This window comes from Calonectris borealis, chromosome 2 (genome assembly GCF_964195595.1).
Source record: "Calonectris borealis chromosome 2, bCalBor7.hap1.2, whole genome shotgun sequence".
NCBI classification, from domain to species: Eukaryota; Metazoa; Chordata; class Aves; order Procellariiformes; family Procellariidae; genus Calonectris; species Calonectris borealis.
This window is the reverse complement of record NC_134313.1, coordinates 126,634,702-126,654,506: the sequence shown is the minus strand read 5'-3', so window position 1 is coordinate 126,654,506 and position 19,805 is coordinate 126,634,702. Positions and strand designations below refer to the sequence as shown.

The window sequence follows — 19,805 nt, the reverse complement described above, 5'->3', positions numbered from 1 at the left end:
GGAAAACCAGCCTGTGCTACACTGAATTCAAACAGCTTATAGTCAACTTCCCAGTCATAATTTGCTCATCCCTTTTAATAAATTAATGATATCTCTCTCTTCTCCAGCATGAATGCCCAAAGCATAAGGGAAGAAAAAGCAGCTTTTCTAGGCAACTCTGTAGCGCTGTGTGCATGTTGCTCTGTTCTGTATTTGATACTCAACAGATATCTGGGGCGGTTGAAATTGATTTTGAGTACCCTGAGAGCTGGTCTTGGATACGTCTTACTTCTTATTTTCTTCTTCTCTTTGTAGTTCATTCTGCTTTCTCTTTTATTTTTCATACTTCCTACTGAAGTCATGGAATGGTTAGACTGACTATTACATTTCTAATGGATTAGTTAAGTACTGGAAAAGCCAGAGGATATTAGCCTTTTCACATTCAAATGTGTCATATACAGTATATGTGGTTCTATGAATATTTAATTTGAGTGAAAGGCCTGTCTGAGTATGATTTCACTGAGTAAGAAATCGCTTTTCATTTCTGGATTTCCTGGATATCCAGTTTGCTTCCTTGCTTTTTAAAATGTTCATTGAACATTTTAAGCCAAACCGAAACCTTTGACAAATCCTGATCCCAGTAACAAAATTCATATTGAGTTTTTGTTTTCTTTTTAAAAGAGAATTTTATCCGTTCAATTTATTTGACATTTGCTTCCTCCTCCTGTATTCCCTCAGTTGGATGTTTAGGGGCTGTGTTGTCTGTAATGTCCCTCAAGCGATCAGACATGTTGGCACTTAACAGACAATGAGAGTTCAGGCGTGATATTGAAAAAAAGTAAGCTATAATTTTCCCTATATTACTTAATTCCATAAGAAATGGTGTTGAGCTTCAGATTGTTATGCTGGAAATTATAACTCCGTGGTCAGAGAAAGCAAGCTGTTTTATTGTCAAGGGAGCAGGAGCCTGTTCCCCAATCAGCAGTAAAACAATTTATGGGAGGAGTATTTGTTTCTCCAGCACAAAATAAAAACTGTTTGCAGGGTATTGTAGCTAATGACAGGATGGATAAATCATGCACCTGCAGAACTCCTGGTATACAATAGATATAACATTGTGGGAAAGAAATCATGGCTTTAATAAATGCCCTAATCCCACAGTGAGGTTTACAAAAGCATGCAGGTCCATCCACAGGAGTTAGCTGTAGAGTGGTACACTGGGTAGCTTTGCAGGATTTATAGAATTCTTCCCAGTGGCCAAATTCATTTCATAACCGCATTGCATTCAGTAAAGTAAGCATTTTGTGGATGCAAAGACTTGTAATATGCATGTATGCTGGAATCAACGCTTTGCCTACTGCAGCTGAGGAAAGAAATCTGACTTTTTCTCATTTGGTAGAATTGTAGAAGTGATGATGTGCCACGGATGTTTTTTGGTTGCTCATAAGCATCCCTCTTCCCTGGTATGTGAGTCTGGATTGCACTCACTGGTTAATGTTGCAGACTTGCTTAAATTGTCAGCCAGCTGTTACTCTTGGAATTGTCTAAAAAAAGTTGTACATTGCAGATCTAGTGTGAGGAAAATCATTTCGTATCCAAGACAGCGGTTGATTTATTGTTCAGGGAGTAATTCAATATACATGCAGTAAACAGATACATCAGAAAAAACATTAAGATACTGCAGAACATAGTGAAACATACCTTTGGGTACTGTAAAAAGGGAAGGAATTCAAGTGTTAATGAAATAATTATTTTTCTCCCCGAACTATCAAAAAATAATGAGTTTCACAAAAGATGTTAGCTGTCTGTAAAAAGTCCCAGTTTAGCAGACAGGTAAATGCTAAAATCAGTCGTTAGTCACTAAAGCTTCTGCACTTGTGTTTCCATCAGCGGTGCATAGGTCCACATAAAAAAATAAGATGTAGGTAAAAGTGGTTTTTTGACTTACAGCCAAACTAGTACAAGAGCCCTCTGTACCTGGGAATGTGGTCCTAGGAAATGCACTTATCACATGTTAAATTTTTTTTCAATTTTTGCAGCATCCCTTTGTGTCCTGTATTTTACCAAGGGAATGCTGCAAGTCCCAAATACTGCTGTGTAAGTTTGCAGAAGAGACTTCAAGAGTGGCAACAGTCATACATGAGAGAGGAATTCCTAGACCTTGTAAAAATAATACTCCGGGGATCTGCCAAGATCAGAGACTTAATATGATATATTTTGTATGTAATCAACAACTTTCCTTAAGATTAGTGTTCACCATTAGACTTTCTTATCTGGCACAAATCCTCTCCTTCAAGTTCTTTGCCTCTGTGACTTGCGTGCTCTCCAGTTCCTGGTGGAAGAACATCTTTTTCTCCAGTCACTCTGTACAGATGAGCTGTATATGCCTTCATAGGAGTATTGGATTGAGTGATTTTTTCATACGGGGGAATTCTTTAGAAATCAGCACACGCATGTCATTTGTGGCGGGGTCTTAACCAGCGCTATCTTGCCAGATCTACTCAGATCATGCTCATCATGGGTTAACATAATGCTTCACTACTTCAAATTGTAACCTTGGTGTTGTAAAAAAGGCTGGAGTAAATTTAACAGATGCCAGTGTGTTTTATTTTCAGAAAATAATTACTTAATGACCTAGCATTACAGGGTCATATTCAATGTCCTTCTGAAGTTGTTATGACTTAAATTTCTCACAATAGATTGACTAAATAATATTCTGAACAGAGGAAACGTTGACATTTTCCATGCCCTTACTCCTTTCAAAGTGAAGGAGGAGGGAGGAGGAGGGGACTTGGAGTCAAGATATTCACTGAGTTCAAAACTAAATTAAAGGTTTAAACTAGACCAATAAGAATCCCACCTAACAACATACCTTTTAATCCCAGTTTACTTTTTACAAATAACTTAACAAAGATAAAGAAACAAAAAAGTATCCTTTGGAAAGTCTCCCTTCACTTTTCCTTCTGTGGAAGGCAGACATACAAATGAGCTGTCCAGGAGCACGAGTATCCCCATTCTGTATGGTTGGGTACAACATAGGTAACAAAACCAATGCAAGTTTCTCTTATGCATGCAAAATTCCTTTTCTTATTCTGGAGAAAACAGCTTGAAACACAGGAGCATTTCGTGTGACTTTTACTTGGTCTTTGCACTGAGGTTGCCTGCTGAGATACTGGTGGTGGTAATGCTTTTCGGGAGGTGCGTGTGTGCAGAAGTTGACTGAAACCCAGCGGTCTCTTGCCTAGAGAACCATCAGGTAATAGCAACTTTTGATTACACCCAGATCTTCCGCACAGGTTGCCAAGAGACTTTAAAGCTTTAATCTGAATTGTCACTGGCCTGTCTCTTGTTACCAATTCTTTGCCCCTTGGCACTGACGTGGCACCCTTCCTCAAACCTTCATTGTTCAGCTCCCCTGCTCACTCTGTAACTACGAGAGCAATGTTTCATACTTTGCCCAGGAAAAAAATGCTCTTAGGATTCAAGTAAAGTTAAAAGTACAACATGAATTACAGTATTGAGTCACTGGAAATGACAGCAATTCTAACTGTGTGAAAGTGTGAAAACCATATATACTTTGTTTTCAAGGCATAACTCTGGGGAAAAATAACAATGAGTGGCAGACTCTTTTTCTAGAACACATACCTCAAGAGTTATTTAGATAATTTGGGACCTATCCTAAAAAGTCTCTCAACTTTGCATTCCTGTTGGGCCCCAACTGGAAGCGATTCAGCTGTGCTGGTTGTATCCTTCGTCCTGTTTGCGGGGAGCCTGCTGAGCACAGGTAGCCCACGGAGAGCATTCCTCTCCCACCTACCGGGAGGGGGCAGATGGGCTGCACACCCTGGGTTTTGGCATGGTGTGGGCTAGTGCTCGGTGCTCTTGGATCCACTGGATGAGCTATAGCCTTACATGTATGCCGAGATATGAAATATAGCCTCATCATTTCTCTGCGGTTTCAATGGAATGCCATTTCTCTTAGTTTATCCTGTTTTTCCAGGTACAGCATATTGAGTTTCAATCCCATGTCTGGAAAAACAATGTTTCTCTTAAATTTGGTCATGTCTCTGAAGTTTTTTCATAAAGGTTATGAGACAAACTTGATAAAGTCGAAATCTGCAGTGGCCAAATATTACGAGCTCAGTTCTTACTGGAACAGATGGAATCTGGTTCTAGACTGTAAAAGATTTGCAAGCTGTAGTGAAAGATTATGTTGGGAAAAATAGCAGCACGAAATTCCTCTTTCCTGCTATTAAAAAAGATAATCTGCAATATCTTCCCTGTTTAGTTTTCATAACAACCCAAAAAGAAAAAAACACGCTCACTTTGCAATTTCACAATTACCGCAATTTTTAAGGTCTCTCAGGTGGATTTTGTGATGAATTAACTTCAGATTTGGCTTGCCAGTTTCATATTTTCTCTGAGCAAGAAAACAAATGCATTATTTTAACTCATGCAATAATGTTCCAGGGCAGCTATTTTCATTTCTGACTTTTCCAGGTTATAGGAAAACTTTGATTTCTATGGGAACGGTAGTATTTTGTAAAGCATCCAAACTTCTAAGAGCATAGGAATGTACTTTGCATCATGGTCTGATCCAAATACAGGCTTGTGGAGTTCCTGCAAGTAGTATCTCCAGAATGGCAGTTTCTCCACTTGGCCTTTCCCAACTCCTGTAATCATTTTGACATCCAAAATAAGGGATGTCACATCCCTTGAAGGGATAGGGAGAAGAAGGTGGACACCCTTTCAAACACAATTCTTCTCACAAAAAAAACCCCAGAAGATGGAGCTGAAGACAGAACCATTCTGTAATCAAAATCCAAGGGACTGGAGACAGCTCAAATTGTGTGGGCTAAGAAAATGACATCATAGCTCTGTGAAGTTGCTTTTAAAAGATGAGGTAGTGGGAGGCTGAATTCAGAATGTTATTTACACCTCTTTAATCCCACTAGTCTTTTTTTTTTTTTAAAGTCAATGCAAGTAGAGAGGTAACATAGAGCAGAATACTTGAGCCTCTCTCTTCTTTTGGAGTGCCAAAGCCAGTAATAATCACAACATTTTGGAATAGTTGGCAGAAGGGTGTCTGATAGATGTAGTCATTTGACATGATGTAGAATTTCAGAATTAACACATATTTTTCCTATTAGTTTAATGCATGATGACACTGTATTGCAAAAGAGTGGAGAGCATGGGTGTGATTACATGAAGACTAAGTCTACGTCAGAACTATTTATGTTGCTTAATGCCCTAATCAAATGGTGTGCTTTATTCACATACAAATAGGGAGGAGTGGCTGCTCGTACTTCCATCTACTATAAACTGCTTTAAAAGTTGGAAATGTTGCACCAGTCAAAAATTTTGCCACCATTTAACATTTGCACAGTGCTTTGAAGATAAAAAGTCCTCCATAAATACTGTGTTCTATTTTTTCCACTGTTAGACTTCACACATCAGCTATTAAAAGAACTAAGAACTGAAAGCAGTTAAGCTCAAGAAATAATACTAATAGTACTTTGCATTTCACTCATGCTTATGTCCAAAAATGTTCAAAACTTTTACAAACATGAGGAAAAGGTTAGCCTAGAAGTTTTAAAATAAGATTATCCATACTTACAAGCCAGAGAAATTAAGGCATGGAAAAGAAAGGGTCATATTTTAAAATATGCTTAGACATTTAAATTTTACTGATCTCAATTTTAGATTGCATCAGACTGTTGGGGTATAAAGGTACTAGAGTGACTTACTCAAGGAAAAGAAAATTCTCCCCTAGCTTTGTAGTATTTGTTGTTTCTGGCAAAACATAGCCAGGAGGGCAACAGTTCTTTTTTGTAATCTGATAATTTTCTGCAGAAGTTTTCTGAGAAAAGCTGATCAGGTTGTCCCAGGAGTGGCAGGGCAGTGGTCTACCATTGACAACCTAAGAGATATAAATAAGACAGGGTTATGGGGAGAGGTGATACCTTTTATTGGAGTAATCAACAGAGTTAGGGGGAAATAGAAGCACTTTCAGATCCTGAATAAAAGCCTATGTGCCACAAGATCTGCCAGTTTGTAGTGGGTTGACCTTTGCTGGCTGCCAGACACCCACCCAGCCGCTCTTTCACTCCCCCTCCTCAACAAAACGGGGGCAGAAAATAAGATGGAAAAACTTGTAGGTCAAGATAAAGACAGGGAGATCACTTAGCAATTACTGTCACAGGCAAAACGAGACTCAACTTGGGGAAAATTAATTTATTGCCAGTTAAAATAAGTTTGGATAGTGAGAAGCAAGGACAAATTAAGACAATACCTCCCCCCACCTCTTTTCCCACGCTCAGCTTCACTCCTCCATTCCTGACCCTGTGCCCGCTCCCCACCCCTTCTGGCACAGGGTGATGGGGAATAACAGCTCCTCTCTCCTGCTCCTCACACTTTCCCCCTCCTCCTGCGTGGGCCACAGTTCCTTCAGGACATATCCACATCTTCCAGCATGGGATCCTCCACGGATCCTGTCCCAGAGTACCTGCTCCAGGCGGGCTCTCCAGGGGCTGCAGGGGAGCCTCCTCACCCTCCTCCTGCTCTCCCTTGGGTGCTCGCAGTGATGGTTCTCACTTTTTTCCTCATTCCCAGGGAGCGTTTTGCCCTTTCTTAAATACATTTTCCCAGAGGCACCACCATCTTGGCTGAGGGGCTCGCTCAACCCTGCGATGGGTTAGTTGCAGCCAGCTGGAACCACCTGGGTCTGGCATGGGGCAGCCCTGGCGTCTCCTCACAGAGGCTGCCCTCCACCCCATGCTGCCAGCGCCTGGACACCTGCCCCCCGTGCACCATTTTTCCCTCCCAGCTTCACCAGTTGGCCCAGTGTCTTTCCCATAGGCGCCTCTGCGCTGAGCTGGGAAGGCTGCAGAGATGTGCAGCGTTTTGTTGTTCAGAGGACACCTTGAATTCAACACGTTGACTTTTGGGGTCCCTGATCTCATGTCTTAGCTCCCCAACCACCCTAGGGTAGAGCCGCGAGGTGACCAGGCTGTCCCGGGACTTGGTGACTGGCGGTGCAGATGTCTCTCTTCTCTGGCTGACCACCTGGATAGCTTCAAGATTTCAAAGCCCATTATCCTGGGAGTGTTTTTGTGTATTGACTTTTGTTTTGGTTTGGTTTGTTTTTTTTCTGGAGGTAAGCCAGCAGAAAGAGAGAAGCTTTTATCGGGTCAGCAATAGTAGTCCCCCTATGAAGCTGTTCAGAGCAGAGGGCTCTCCTCACAGGGACCTCCCTCCTACGGCCGCCCGGCCGCCCCGCGGTGGAGCGGGGTACGTGGGGTCTCGCTTCCCGCCTCTGCGTCCCGAGTGACCTGCACGGGACCTGCATCCTTGAAGGTCTGAATGGCTCACCATTTCTAATGCCATGAGGTGGGAGCTGGGTGGAAGAACAGAAGTGGGGCAGAGGGGCTCATCTCTGTGCCTGGATTTAGCGCCAGGGCTGAACCGTGCCTCCAGCACAGTGGCAGATACGGGGAGGCATTTTGCGTGGCACACAAGCACGAAACAAAATTCAGTCAACAGGCAGAAGGTTGTTCAGCACCTGAGGCAGGCTGTTTAAAAAACAGACTTATTTTTGCTCCTGTTCTCTAATACAGGAACAGGTATTGTGCACATCTGTATAGAGCTAATAGCACGTCTCTCCTTACTGTAGTGGAGTTCACTGCCATAGTGAAAATAAATCAGTTAACAATTATCACAGCTGACAATGCATCTTCACATCCCATCAGCCACAGATATTTTCCACTGGTCCATACAATGCAGACCCACCAGAAATAATAGGAAGGAGCGAAGCTATTGTTAGGATACAGCAGCTCAATATTCACAGAATATTCAGCCGGGGATGAACTCCTCAAGAGGAGTTAATAAGCAGCCACACTTGAATACCTGATGTTTATAAAGGGGAGAAATGTACATGGAGAAGTACGTTATGGCTGAAAACCTACTTGATCTGTCCAAAACAAAACCTAGCCTTCATCTGTCATGTAGAAGCAAGTTTATCAGGGCCCAGAAAGAAAGATTTGTCTTTGAGGAGCGATCTGAAAGATAAGTAATACGTCAAAGGAAAGAAAATGCAGTTTCTGCTCCTTGGGGAAAGAGGGTAAAAGGGGAAGGAAAAAAAAAGAAAAAAAAACTATTAAAAGCCTTCATTTTTTTTCTAGGTGTAGCCATAGCCTCTTTCCTTTGATTTGTCATCATTTAAATTCATACAAAAAGATTTATTTCAAATAAGCCCCTTTAACTATAGGGGCAGATTTTTTTCTTCCCTAAAGCCTTTTGTAAGAACAAAGTAACCACTTGTCACACACAGTGACTAATGAGAGTTTACTGTGGGTTTTAGTGTTCATTCATACACTTTGTGTTCAGCTAGTCGTAAGTTAAATCTTTAGAAATCACACCGCAGGAATCCTTCGCTTAGGGGTGGGGGCGGGAGGCAAATCTGTCGAGATATTGAGAACTGGCGAGCGGAAACTGCTCTTTTCAGGCGTCCTAATCGGTGGCGCAGGAAATAAACACATGCAGGAAGTCGTGTGGCCTTTTCTTGAACTTAAAGTTTATACAGCAATTGATAAGCGAGGCAAACTTTGTGTACTTAAACTTCTGAAAATTAAATGAAATAAAGAGGGCATGTTCAGCTGATGCCAATGTGGCCTGTCGTTTCTACAACTAGCTCATCTAAATACAGTATTAAATATTGGAAAGATTATACAGGGTATATATTTTTATAGCTAGAATGTGTCCTTGAAACCTTTCTGTATGTCTTCTCTCTGTCCCCTTGTCCTCCCATTTCACTAATCCTCTCCCAATGAAAGTAGCTGAAGCATTGAAATGAAACTGAAAGGCATGTTTACAAAGCTGTTTTCTCTGCTTCTGCATCAGACTCTGCTCTTTCATCCTTTCGCTGACCTTCTCATTTATCTTGTAAGCACTTTGGGGTAAAGATGGTCTTGGACCGTGTGAAACACCTTGTTCGATGGTGGCCCATATTGATATTTGGTTAATGCTACACATATCGTGTATAAAAGTTGTCTTTGAAAAGAGGGTAAAAATAAATGAAGCATCATTCTTGAATATAGCTTTTGATATTGATAGCATCAATTTACTAACAGGGACATTTATAAGCATTTCTAAGAAATCTTATTTGTGTTCATATTTCTCAAGCTTTCACTGTATTACTAAGGTCACTGTGAATTTAATGCTTTAAAAAGAACAGTTTCAGGTTCATAATAATTACAATTAGTTGGTGTAAATTTGCATGGGATATTTAGAACAGCTTTGCCAATAAAAAGAAAGCAAGCAAAATCCAAATGCAGAACAGAATATGGAGGAAAAAGTACATTTGCATGTCTTTGAAGACCAACCTAAATATCTGCTAAAAATGCATCCAGTTCTAATGCATCTTCTACTCTTTTTGAAAATTTTTTTTTCCCCTGTCCTAAGAAGCCACCCCTATCAGTGCAAGCATTTATTAGAAATATTTTTTATAAAATGAGGACTAGAAGCAGAAAACTGCAGTTAAAATAAAGTAAAATGAGAGAAAGCCAGGAAGAATGAAAGTGAATTACACATCCATAGTCTGGGTTACTTTCAGATGAAGTCATTGAATTAACTTAAAAAAAATTGATTTAAGATTTTGCCTTTTTTTTTTTTCTTCTGCATTTTAAGTAATAAAAAATGTCATGAAGTTTCATAGTCCGTTTAGAAGGTTACTTATTTGAAATGTAGGGGTAGCTTTGTGACGGCTTGGCCTTACCTAGCCACTAGATGGGATTTCAAGACTTCAAGAAATATATCTAAACATTGGCCCCAAACTGCCATTTACTATAAAATGGACATAGCTGATCAGGAGCTCAGTAAATGTCAATATTTAGTTCATTATAATAAATAAGTATGGAAGTTTCAACTATTAATCTTGCAGGATTGCACCCTTTACACATTTTCAGAATATTCCCGTATCTGTATCACTTATCCATTGCCCATTTGATTTGCATCCCAGGCTGAAGTCTAACAGTCATCAGTCTTTCTTTTGGGCATTACAGCGACATAGCTGTTTCACTGATAGCTTTGAAGGAATCAATGTTTTGCTTTTCCCAGTTCCTTACAGGAAACATTCAAGTTTGTTCCAGACTGTGTGGCAGTATGTATATGCACAATGATGATATGTAGCTGCATTGTTTGTATTCTGCTCTAAAAGCTATTTTTACGTTGCATTTCTTTCTTTTTTGATAGTCCAGCTCCACAGTGAGAACATACCAAAACAGTAAATCGAGAGTGACCATGAGCCCTGGCTTTAGCTCCCAGTGGAATAGCAGCCAACCTGCTTGGAATACGTACACCTTTCCAAGAGCAAGCTTGCACTACCAGTCTCATGCTAGCTACACCTACTGTGCTGGACATCCCGCTGTAAGTAATTACAACCTTTTCTGCAGTTACCTGAATGAGCTGTATGATTCCCTGGGAGGTGGAGGCGCTCAGCACACTTCGCCAGCGCTCTTTGTGTCCCACGGCAGTCAGGACAGCTCATGTGTTTTAACCGTAACTCTAGAAAATATTAGAATGAGTCTAAGACGTAAGCAAATGTGAAAGTTTCAGGGCTCAGTAGAAATACATATATTTTTGTACATTTAGCAATCCTTCTCCTCACATGAAATTACTGTTGTGTGCCTGGGTTTCAATGTCAGGGATGTGGGCTGGAAAGCAGTGTTATTGATGGCTTCTCTTCTGTTTCTAGTGAGTCTGTTAGATGAATGAATTATTCTTTCTATTTCAGAGATTTTAAATTGTATGCATGAGTCAGTGAAGGAGGGCATCTCTTCTCATCGTTAGATTTGTTAATATTCACTACTTTATTATTAATGTGATCAGTAGTGAACATGCAATCTTGTTGCTAAGCAAAGACTACTGGTCTTCTGTAATTTGCATGAACTGGTGGCCAAAAAGAATGGGGAGGAGGGCTCACAGTTGCTGTGTGTTTTAATTTGACAACCATGAAAGGGTCACAACTGAAGGCTGATGGTGGTTTTTGTCATATTGGTGTAGCAGACTGCTTATAGCAGAGACCTTTCATTCTTTTAGTTTCTGATTTTGAAAGACTCAGAGAGAGTTAACTGGGGAAGACCTCGTTAGTGTAAGCAATCTTCCTTTTTTCCCACTCTATACTTTGTTGTTTTAATGTTTGGATTTGAACTTAGCGTTGGATATTGTTAGAACTTCTTAAAGGATGTACTATCTTAACATCCTGTCATGTGTGTGTAATGAAGTTTTGCCATCCTATAGTGGATTCCAGTAGGAAAATAAGGGAAAGTGCAGCTTTTACTACAGAGGGAAAATTGTGCTATGCAATCTTATTGTAAGATGTTTGTGAATTGATTTAGATCTGTTATCTTACCTGCCAACAGACTTTTGGCCAGAAGTTTGGGTTAGGAATTGTCTCAAGCATTAACATGGTAATTGAAATAAAGGAGGGGAATAAAACTGTAAAATCTTATCTCTTTTCTGAGGTAGTGAGATCTCAGAATGAATTAAACATCTCTATGGATTCTGCTGTTTGCTCAATTCCATTACAGTGTCATTGAAAATGATAAAAACTGTTGTGAAGGAAAAAAAGGTATTTGGCATTGGAAGGGCACAGATATTTTCCTCGTTTAGAATGATGGCTCAAAAAGAGTCCCTGTACAGCTTAATTTAACTTAAACTGTGGGTATTCAAGTCATTAACTGCTCCTTAACTTTGATCATTTAGAAAAAACCTAGCCTCTCTGTGAGTCAAGCTTTGACTCTGCTAAGCAAAAGAGCATACAAAAAGAATGCTATACTTTCTGTAAGATGGTTTGAAAATGGAGACGTCTTTGTATCCATATGAATTAAAATGTCAGTCAAGGCACAGGAGTCTTTTTTAGGCTAATTCAGGAGTTCCTCTTTCCTTTGTTTAGACTGAAGCTGATGGTACCTCAACTAGAACTGCTTTACCTGTACAATATTTGTTTTCGTTGAGCACCTTAGTATGTAGTTGTTGGAAACGATACTTCAGTCTGGAAGTCGATTTAGCTGATTGCTGGTAAGTAGAGATTTCAGAATAGCCAGAGTTGCATAAACCTTTTTTGCAGATGAGAAATGCCAAAACCAAGTAGATAAGTACAAGATAAGTAACTAAATTGTTCAATTTGTCCTGCCCTCAGTGTCAAAACTTGGCATATTTCTTGGCTCCTGCTCATCTGAGGAGCTCTGCTGCGGTGCTACTCAGCAGATAACTGGACCGATTTCCTAGGCTGGTGGTAAGAAGCTGTAACAGGTTAGCTGCCATTGCAGTGCCTACCACTGTGATCGCATACTTTTTCCATACCTTCCCTACTTCTGCATGCTCTCACGGTGAGGCCATACACGGGGCTCGGGCAAGGCACTCCAGCAAACTCAGCTCCTCCCTCCTGCAGAATCAGATGAAGGTCAAGTTTTCCAAGAGAAAACAATGCCGTAATATTTCCTTGAATATCTGTTGCAGTGTATATGATGAAGTTAGAATTAGCCTGGTTCCTGTTTCTAACTTAGATTTCTTTAATCTGGGCTCAAACCAACAGTTTTATGGCAAATTACAACAATAAAAGCTGGATATGGAGGAGCTCCTTTATATGTGAATCTTCCCAGTGTAACATGCTCAACTGGATATCTACTATATTTCAGAGGATTTTATTTGCCCTCATCTGACACAGGTTCACCAGAACAAGCTGTAGGTTTTATTGCTGTATGAAGCTGTTTCTGCAAAACCTCCCACGTGGAATATGTCTAAAGATCGTTGTAGTTTCTTGACGCTTTGGAGGCTAACAAACTTACGAGCGCTTTGCAAGTTCAAGGCAGACAAATGTCAGGGAGTTGGATCTAGCCTTGAAGTACTTAAAGATATTAGTCCCTGGAGAGAGAGCCAAGAGAAAAGCTTTGGATTTCTCTACTGTTTGGAGAAAAGCTGAAGGAGACAAAAAAGATTCATGTTAATTGGGCCAAATGTAACTCAAAAAAAAAATCCTCTAATTCATTTTTTTTTCTAAATGAAAGAAAAAATATCATACAAAGTGCAGTGTTAAGAGACCCTTATGACTCTGGCTGGTCCTGAGAAATATGTCTGAGCCAAAGGCGGGGGTTTTATTTTATTTTGTCTGAGAGCACACTTCTGCATCTCTCTTCCATAGTGCCGCAATCGTTGATTAAAAGCAGTCTTTTCACCCTAGGAAAGAAAAGAACAGGAAGTTTGTTTAAACAGAGTAATTTTTCAGCTCTTGGAGTTATCTAAGGGGAAAAAAAGACTGCATATCATCACAGTCAACAGTGCAATGCAGTTTTTGAGCAAACAAGAAGATGCTAACTTCTCCTAGCTATACTGGGAGGCAGGATACCCTGTAGACTCTGTGTATACTAATATGAGTGATAATGTGGTAGATGGCCCTTACAAAGAATATGACGATTTGTTTTCGATATTAGGGGCTAGAAATTCCCCTGGCATTCACATGCAGAGGCTTGCAGCTAGAGAAATACAGCGTGTAATGCTCAGAATAGGAGGAGACGCCTAGCCATATAACATGCTTTTCTTTTGAACTTTCTTCACACAAGGAAGATAAAAAAATAGTCAAATTCTCATTATCCCCACTGGGCAAGATAGGAGCAGTCCTTTGAGCACTTTCACATCTGTGCAGGTTTCCTACTCATGCTTTTTCCACTGTCTCAAAGAGTCTCTTAGTTTCCCTTTCTCCACATTTTGCTGGAAGGACGATAGAATTTCAGCAGATCTTAGGAAATCTTGTTCAGTGAATTAACTCTAACAAATGACTACTTAGATTGTGCTGTAATTTTAAAGAAATACCTGTGTACAGTAGGCAAACAAAACACAGATCTTACCTGCTTTTGACTATTTCAGCTGAAATTGTAAGGGAGTCTCTTATGCCTTTCTTGAATATTCACGTAGCAGTCACAGATACTGCCACACTCACTTATGTAGAAGTCAGTCCATACTTATGAAGGATTTTGTCAGTGTGATATTCTTTGATGAAGCACACAGTACTGTTGCAGAGTGAGTTACGCTGCAGAGTTTGAAACCTTTGTTCTAAGCCCATGGGACGATGAATTTAGTTGCATGTATTAATTTCTTCATGTGCATACATCTCTGTAGCATATGTGATGTCTTCGCATTCCTTATCTAGATATGCAACTCAGCATATGTAAGACTTTCCGCTAGAATCTATTCTGCACTCTAATGGGATTTGGTCATGCTCCACTAGATCTGTGACAGCCTTCAAAGCATGATTGGTTAAATCTGTAAAGTTATTATTTGGAGCTCTACAGATAATGTTTACAAGCTGTTACATCTGAGATGTCATATGTGGATCAGACAGTCAGTTTGCTTAGCAGTACTTCTGTCCCCATTCTAACAGTCTGTCCCCAGACTTCTTTCTGCTAACTTCTTTAAATGCGTGATTGCTTCTGAAATTCTGCTGTTAGTGGGAATGTTCAAAGCAGAATTAAAAAAAAAAGTGACACAGAGCTCTATCAGATGATACTGGCCTTCTTTCACTCACATCTCTGAGCCCTCGTAGGATCTCAAATCTTTAATCTTAGGAATCTTAAGACCCAGTAGAAGGAGCTATAACTCCCTTTACACTTTCCCGCTGACAATCCTTGGGCAGAAAAGCAGAAAAGGAGCAAGGCTGTGGGCAACACTAATAGAAGGTCCTACTCACTATCAGCGTGACTATGCAGAGTCCATCAGAAAAACTTCCAGTGGCAGGTAGGTAACCCTCGTTGCTGATGACAGAGCTGCAGGACTACAAAATTGCACAGCTGTAATGCTTTATGTAAACTGACTGTTTTGATCATTACCACACAAATTGGATTAACATCTGTACTGAGCTCTCAATGATTGACTTTTTTAACAACTTATTTTGTATACCTTTATAAAATTAGAAAACCTGCCATTTTTATGTGATTAGATAATACGATGTTTAGGGACCACCTGGGAATCTGAGGCTCAATTATTAATTTGTATGTATACATATAATATCTAATGGCTAAATTATTAGTTTGTGTATGTATATTTATGTACACAGATCAAGTTTTTGGCTAAAATCCTTGCATAATGACATAGGAAGGCTCTCAATGCAGGGCTGGTCTTGGGTGTCAATCTCTAATCTTGTAATGTAATCCTGTCATCTGAAATGTAAACCTAGTTAAGGAACACATTCTTGTAAGTGTAATATCCTACTCAAAATCAGTTCTAAAGCACAAATGTAAGACTGACAGAAGCAATATACTGATACATGCTAAATTCTTAAGATAGACCATAAATGATATGACCATACACTATAATGCAAAGATAATGTTTTAAGAAGCAACTTACCTTAAATGCAGAGTGTTGAATACATATAGTGTGTGGGTGCCCTATTCAAAACAGGCCTTTATTTCTCTAGAAATGTAAGTAGAACAGATCAGCACTCCAATTTTTTTTTTTTTTATACCAAGATCTTTCCAGTGAGTAATTCTGTTGCACCTTTATTTAGAGAATGAGACAGTGCTAAAAGTTAAATGCTTATGCAGTATAATACTGTCCTCTATCATCACTAATTTCCAAGATACCTGTTTAAACAGAAGCTGTCACCTTCTGATCTGGCTTGAGCCTCCTGCCTGATTCATTTTGTAACATCACGAACAGTGGATTGTGGATTCATGGAATAGAGCTGGTCTGATTAGAGATGAAGAAACTTCCTTTTACACATGCACATCCTTATAATCAGCAATGATGGAAAAGGAAATAAATAGTACAGTAGGCATGAATTGGAAATGTCTCTCTAAGAACCTCTCAATTTCACTTGAAGTTCTGAAATCTTCATTTTCTCTGTCCTTAGCATTAACCCTTTCTTACTTTCAAGGGTCTTTCATATGAGATTGATCTCTACCATTCTTCAGCCACTATTTCTTTGATGCCACAGGCCAATGTCGTTATAGTAGCCTCAGGGATAAAAAATGGAAATGAGTCCAAAGAATCATACACTGTTGAAGGACCATCGAACAAAATGTCTGCTACATGACACATTGGTCACAGTATTACAGTATATAAAGTGTTTTGATCCTCTAAAAATGAGGATCACTTTACAGAGCATTGTCATAGCCCCAGCTTCAGAAGATCTGGGGAAAAGCTCAAGTGTGGGCTGGAGAGAGGCGGGAAAGAGAGTTCCCAACCAGGAGAAAAAAAAGGTTTATCACCAGAAGCTATTTTTTGTAATTGCTGATATGTTCTTTATGAAATCCTGCAAGAAGAAGTGAGGGAGCAAATGAAAGAGGCAGTCATTGAAGTGAGAATGAAAAGGATGACATCTCCGTTGCTGGGTGTCAGTTGTGGTATAAGAGAAAAGCTGTGCCAGGTAGGAGGAAAGTAAATGAAGACTTGTGGAGAAAGGAATATTTTTAATTGACAAGATGTTGTAGCTATCAGGTGCAGTAAGTAGCTTAGTGATCAAGTGCAAATCCATATGCTAACTGCTGACATAAATTATTTATTCTGTTTATCTATTACCTCCATCTACAGGAACAGAGCCTCCAAAACATGAACTTATTAGGCCGCAAACGTAAAACACATTTTCACTGTGGCTCAGCTTCTTCAGGGAAGAGAAGGTGGAAATTTCAAACCCCCAAACAAATACGTCTCTTAATTAACTTTTCTCACCATCTGTGCTTACTTATAGCTGAGGCAAGCGGTACCAGTGACTTGTGAGATTGCTTTCAGTGCTGCCTCTTTAGGCCAGCTTTTCAAAGCAGCAATCACATGCAGTTAATTCCGATCAGATCAGCTTATCAGCTCAGTTCATTGTAGCGCTTTCATAATCATTCCTGTGTGACAGCCCATTAAAACTTGGCCAGGCCTTTAAAAAAAAAATCGCAAAATCCACGAATGTGTTTTACATTCAGCCTTTGAGGTATCCAGTGTATTTGTTTTGTGTATTAACCTTTGAAATTGAACTTCTGTGAAGGGTTGTAGGGAAAAGTCACCGGTAATGTATTACTTTAGCTGAAGTAGTTTACAGCATTTTACCTCAAAGAGTAGTTTTATTTAAAAATATATATATGATGCAGTGATAATTGTGTTAAATGCTGTCTATGGCTCCGCTTGGCTCCTGCAAAGGTACAATGCTGTGGGTGCAGCCTGCCAGACCCAGGAGGGCTTATGTGGAGTGTGTGGAAGGCCACTGCCCATGGGTGGTTCAGGTTGACCAAGTGAGGTTTTCCTTTCGGGAGGACTTTTGGTGGATGGCAATTACAGTTTGTAGTTGATTGACTTGGTCGGAAATGGCAGGGCCTCTCGGAGTGGAGAGCACTGATAACGCAAAATGTTTCAACTGACTTGCAACAAACATTTTTCAAAAAGTCTGGGGAAATGGAGAAGTTCTGCCTAAATTTGAGATTGGAGATGTTTGGTTTCAGAATTCTGATTTTTATGTGTGAATGTTGTTTTAGTGTTATTTTTTCCTGTATCCACTACTCATTTACACATCACACATATTATGTCTTGTTATTCTTTCCCAACAGATTCATTAAAGAATGTTGTGGATTGATATTTGTTGATGTCTTTTATAGATTTGTCTCCAGCTTGTATTTTAAGAGAAAAAATGTATTTTGTCCTGTTCCACAAAGAACACAGGACAAAATATTTTTTTCTGAACTATTAATATTAACAAGATTGGAAAAAATCCTCTGTATGTAACTCTTGTGCACTTATTTTCAATAAGAAAGATTTCTTTATGGAAAATACAATTGAAATCTTTGAAATGACAAAAAAATACATATAGACGTATATCCACAGTATTGGTAAAATATGTACTGCTGAAAAGTTTCTCACCACCTCCTAGTGCTAACAAGATCAACTGTTTTGGAGATGGGAACTTTTTGTTTACAAACAGACTCTATAGGAATTTTCTTGCTGATTCTACGTTTTTATTCTTGTGTACTGAAGTGGCAGATACATGCAGAAAGAAGGTATTTTTGAATAGACTTGTAAAAATACAAACCAGATGCTGCCTTTTTTCTTTTTTTTTTTTTTTTGAAAGAAGGGAAGAAAATTCCCTAAATTTAGACTGTAAAATAGACTTGTAGGAGGCAGTAAATACAGATCTCAGTAAATGTCTATAATTTACAGCTACAGATATATATCTAACTATACATATCTCTACATGTATTTGTGTCTGCATTCATATATGTGAGTGTGTCTATATATATGTACATATGTGCTTCTAATGTTTATTTTCATTTTGGTTTTCTGCTTTAATTTAGCAAATAGGAGGTCTGTGGTTCTAATTTGGCTTCTCCATCTCATTTTCAGTGAGCCAGTCAGGTTGTCTTTAGGATTTGTTAGCAAAGGTGATGAGTTCCTCCAGGCTCCAGAGAAAATCCTGGTATTAGGGCTCGAGAGTAGATGCTACAAACTGCCAACCTGTCACATGTTTTGGAGACACCTGACACTTTCATTTTAAATAATTAACACGCTCAGGAGACTTCCTTGTTGTATTGCAGTCCCCAAGGGTGAAGAGTTTTGGACTAGTCTGAACAAATACTGCTTCAAATAATTTTGCTGATGGAGTCTTTATCTTCTCTCTTAATTTTAATTGGGGGTATTGATTTAATATAAACTCACCTAATTTAGTGAAGGCATAGGGGATGAAAATTTTCCTTTTGCACTTAGACCTACCTCCTTGCCTTGAAGTTTTATTTCCACCAGTCTTGCAAAAGGGATGATATTCAACAGCACTGTCAACAGCGACTTCTGTTTACAAAGGGAGCTGGAAGAAATGCATGTCTGTGGGAAATGCTGTTTTGTCAAAATTGAAATGTTCTTTTGATGAAATTTCAGGTTTTTTACCCTTAACAAATTTCAAATGTTGTTGCTTTACTGGAAACCCAAATGCTGCCAAAGATCATTTGTCCCTTGCTGTTTTCTGGCGTATGTTCCACCAGCGATTTAGACACTTTGTTGAGAGCACATGATCTAAAAAAACCCAAAACCCTAGAGTTCCTTGCATGGCCATGATTAATCTGCTAAGCAATCTGAATTTTGATCTTTATCACCTCTGTTGAAACGTTTGCTGTTGCTTTTATTAGCTGGGTTTCCTTTGAAGGAAATACCTTGGGAGATAATGTGATCTGTGTGTCTGTCTTGGGCCTGTTTTCCAATAATTTCTCTACTTTTGGCCAGTTTCAAGATGAAGGTTATTGTGGGAGGACTTACTCTATGTTGGGGAGACTGGAAGCATTGTGTGGAAGGTGTTCCCACAGGACACATGAAGGTGGGAGCTGGAGTTTTTGAGAAGGGAAAATAGAAATCCACAAGAAACCAGGCTTTATTTTTTTTCTGCTACTCAGGGAAGAACTCATCACAGTGCTCTCTTGACTTTTTTCTGGATAAGGACTCTGTTGACCTCAGAACTGTACCAACATACTGTAGAAGAAGGTCCCTGTCCCAAAGCATGTAACTAGATGGGACAGAAAGTAGGAAGGGAAGCCGGGGCAGTGATAGAAGGGATCCTACCCAAGGTCATGCAGCTGTTGAAGGAAGAAAATGGCAGTAGGCTTTGGTTTTCTTTAATTCCAAGTTGGTGCCTTATCTGTCAAGCCAGGCGGTTTTTCTGTATTTTTCCAAGTATATAATGAGACAGTGTTTAATTTTGTTCTAAAACCTGTAATTATGAGGTGATGGAGGTGTTTCCTGAAGACCAAAACTTCTAACTGAAAGCAGGTATGGTTAATTATGTTCTTTGCTTTTCATCAGTGTCTCTCTTCTGT

The 19,805-nt window shown here is 39.5% G+C and overlaps 1 protein-coding gene across 1 annotated transcript in view; it reads left to right on the top strand.

Annotated features, from left to right (window-relative positions):
- RBMS3 (RNA binding motif single stranded interacting protein 3) overlaps positions 1 to 19,805 on the top strand; it is a 711,967-nt gene that overhangs the window by 206,705 nt on the left and 485,457 nt on the right. Inside the window, exon 3 of the mRNA XM_075143380.1 lies at positions 10,228 to 10,401. Coding sequence (XP_074999481.1) covers positions 10,228 to 10,401 — 174 coding nt within the window. The remainder of the gene's footprint in view (positions 1 to 10,227; positions 10,402 to 19,805) is intronic.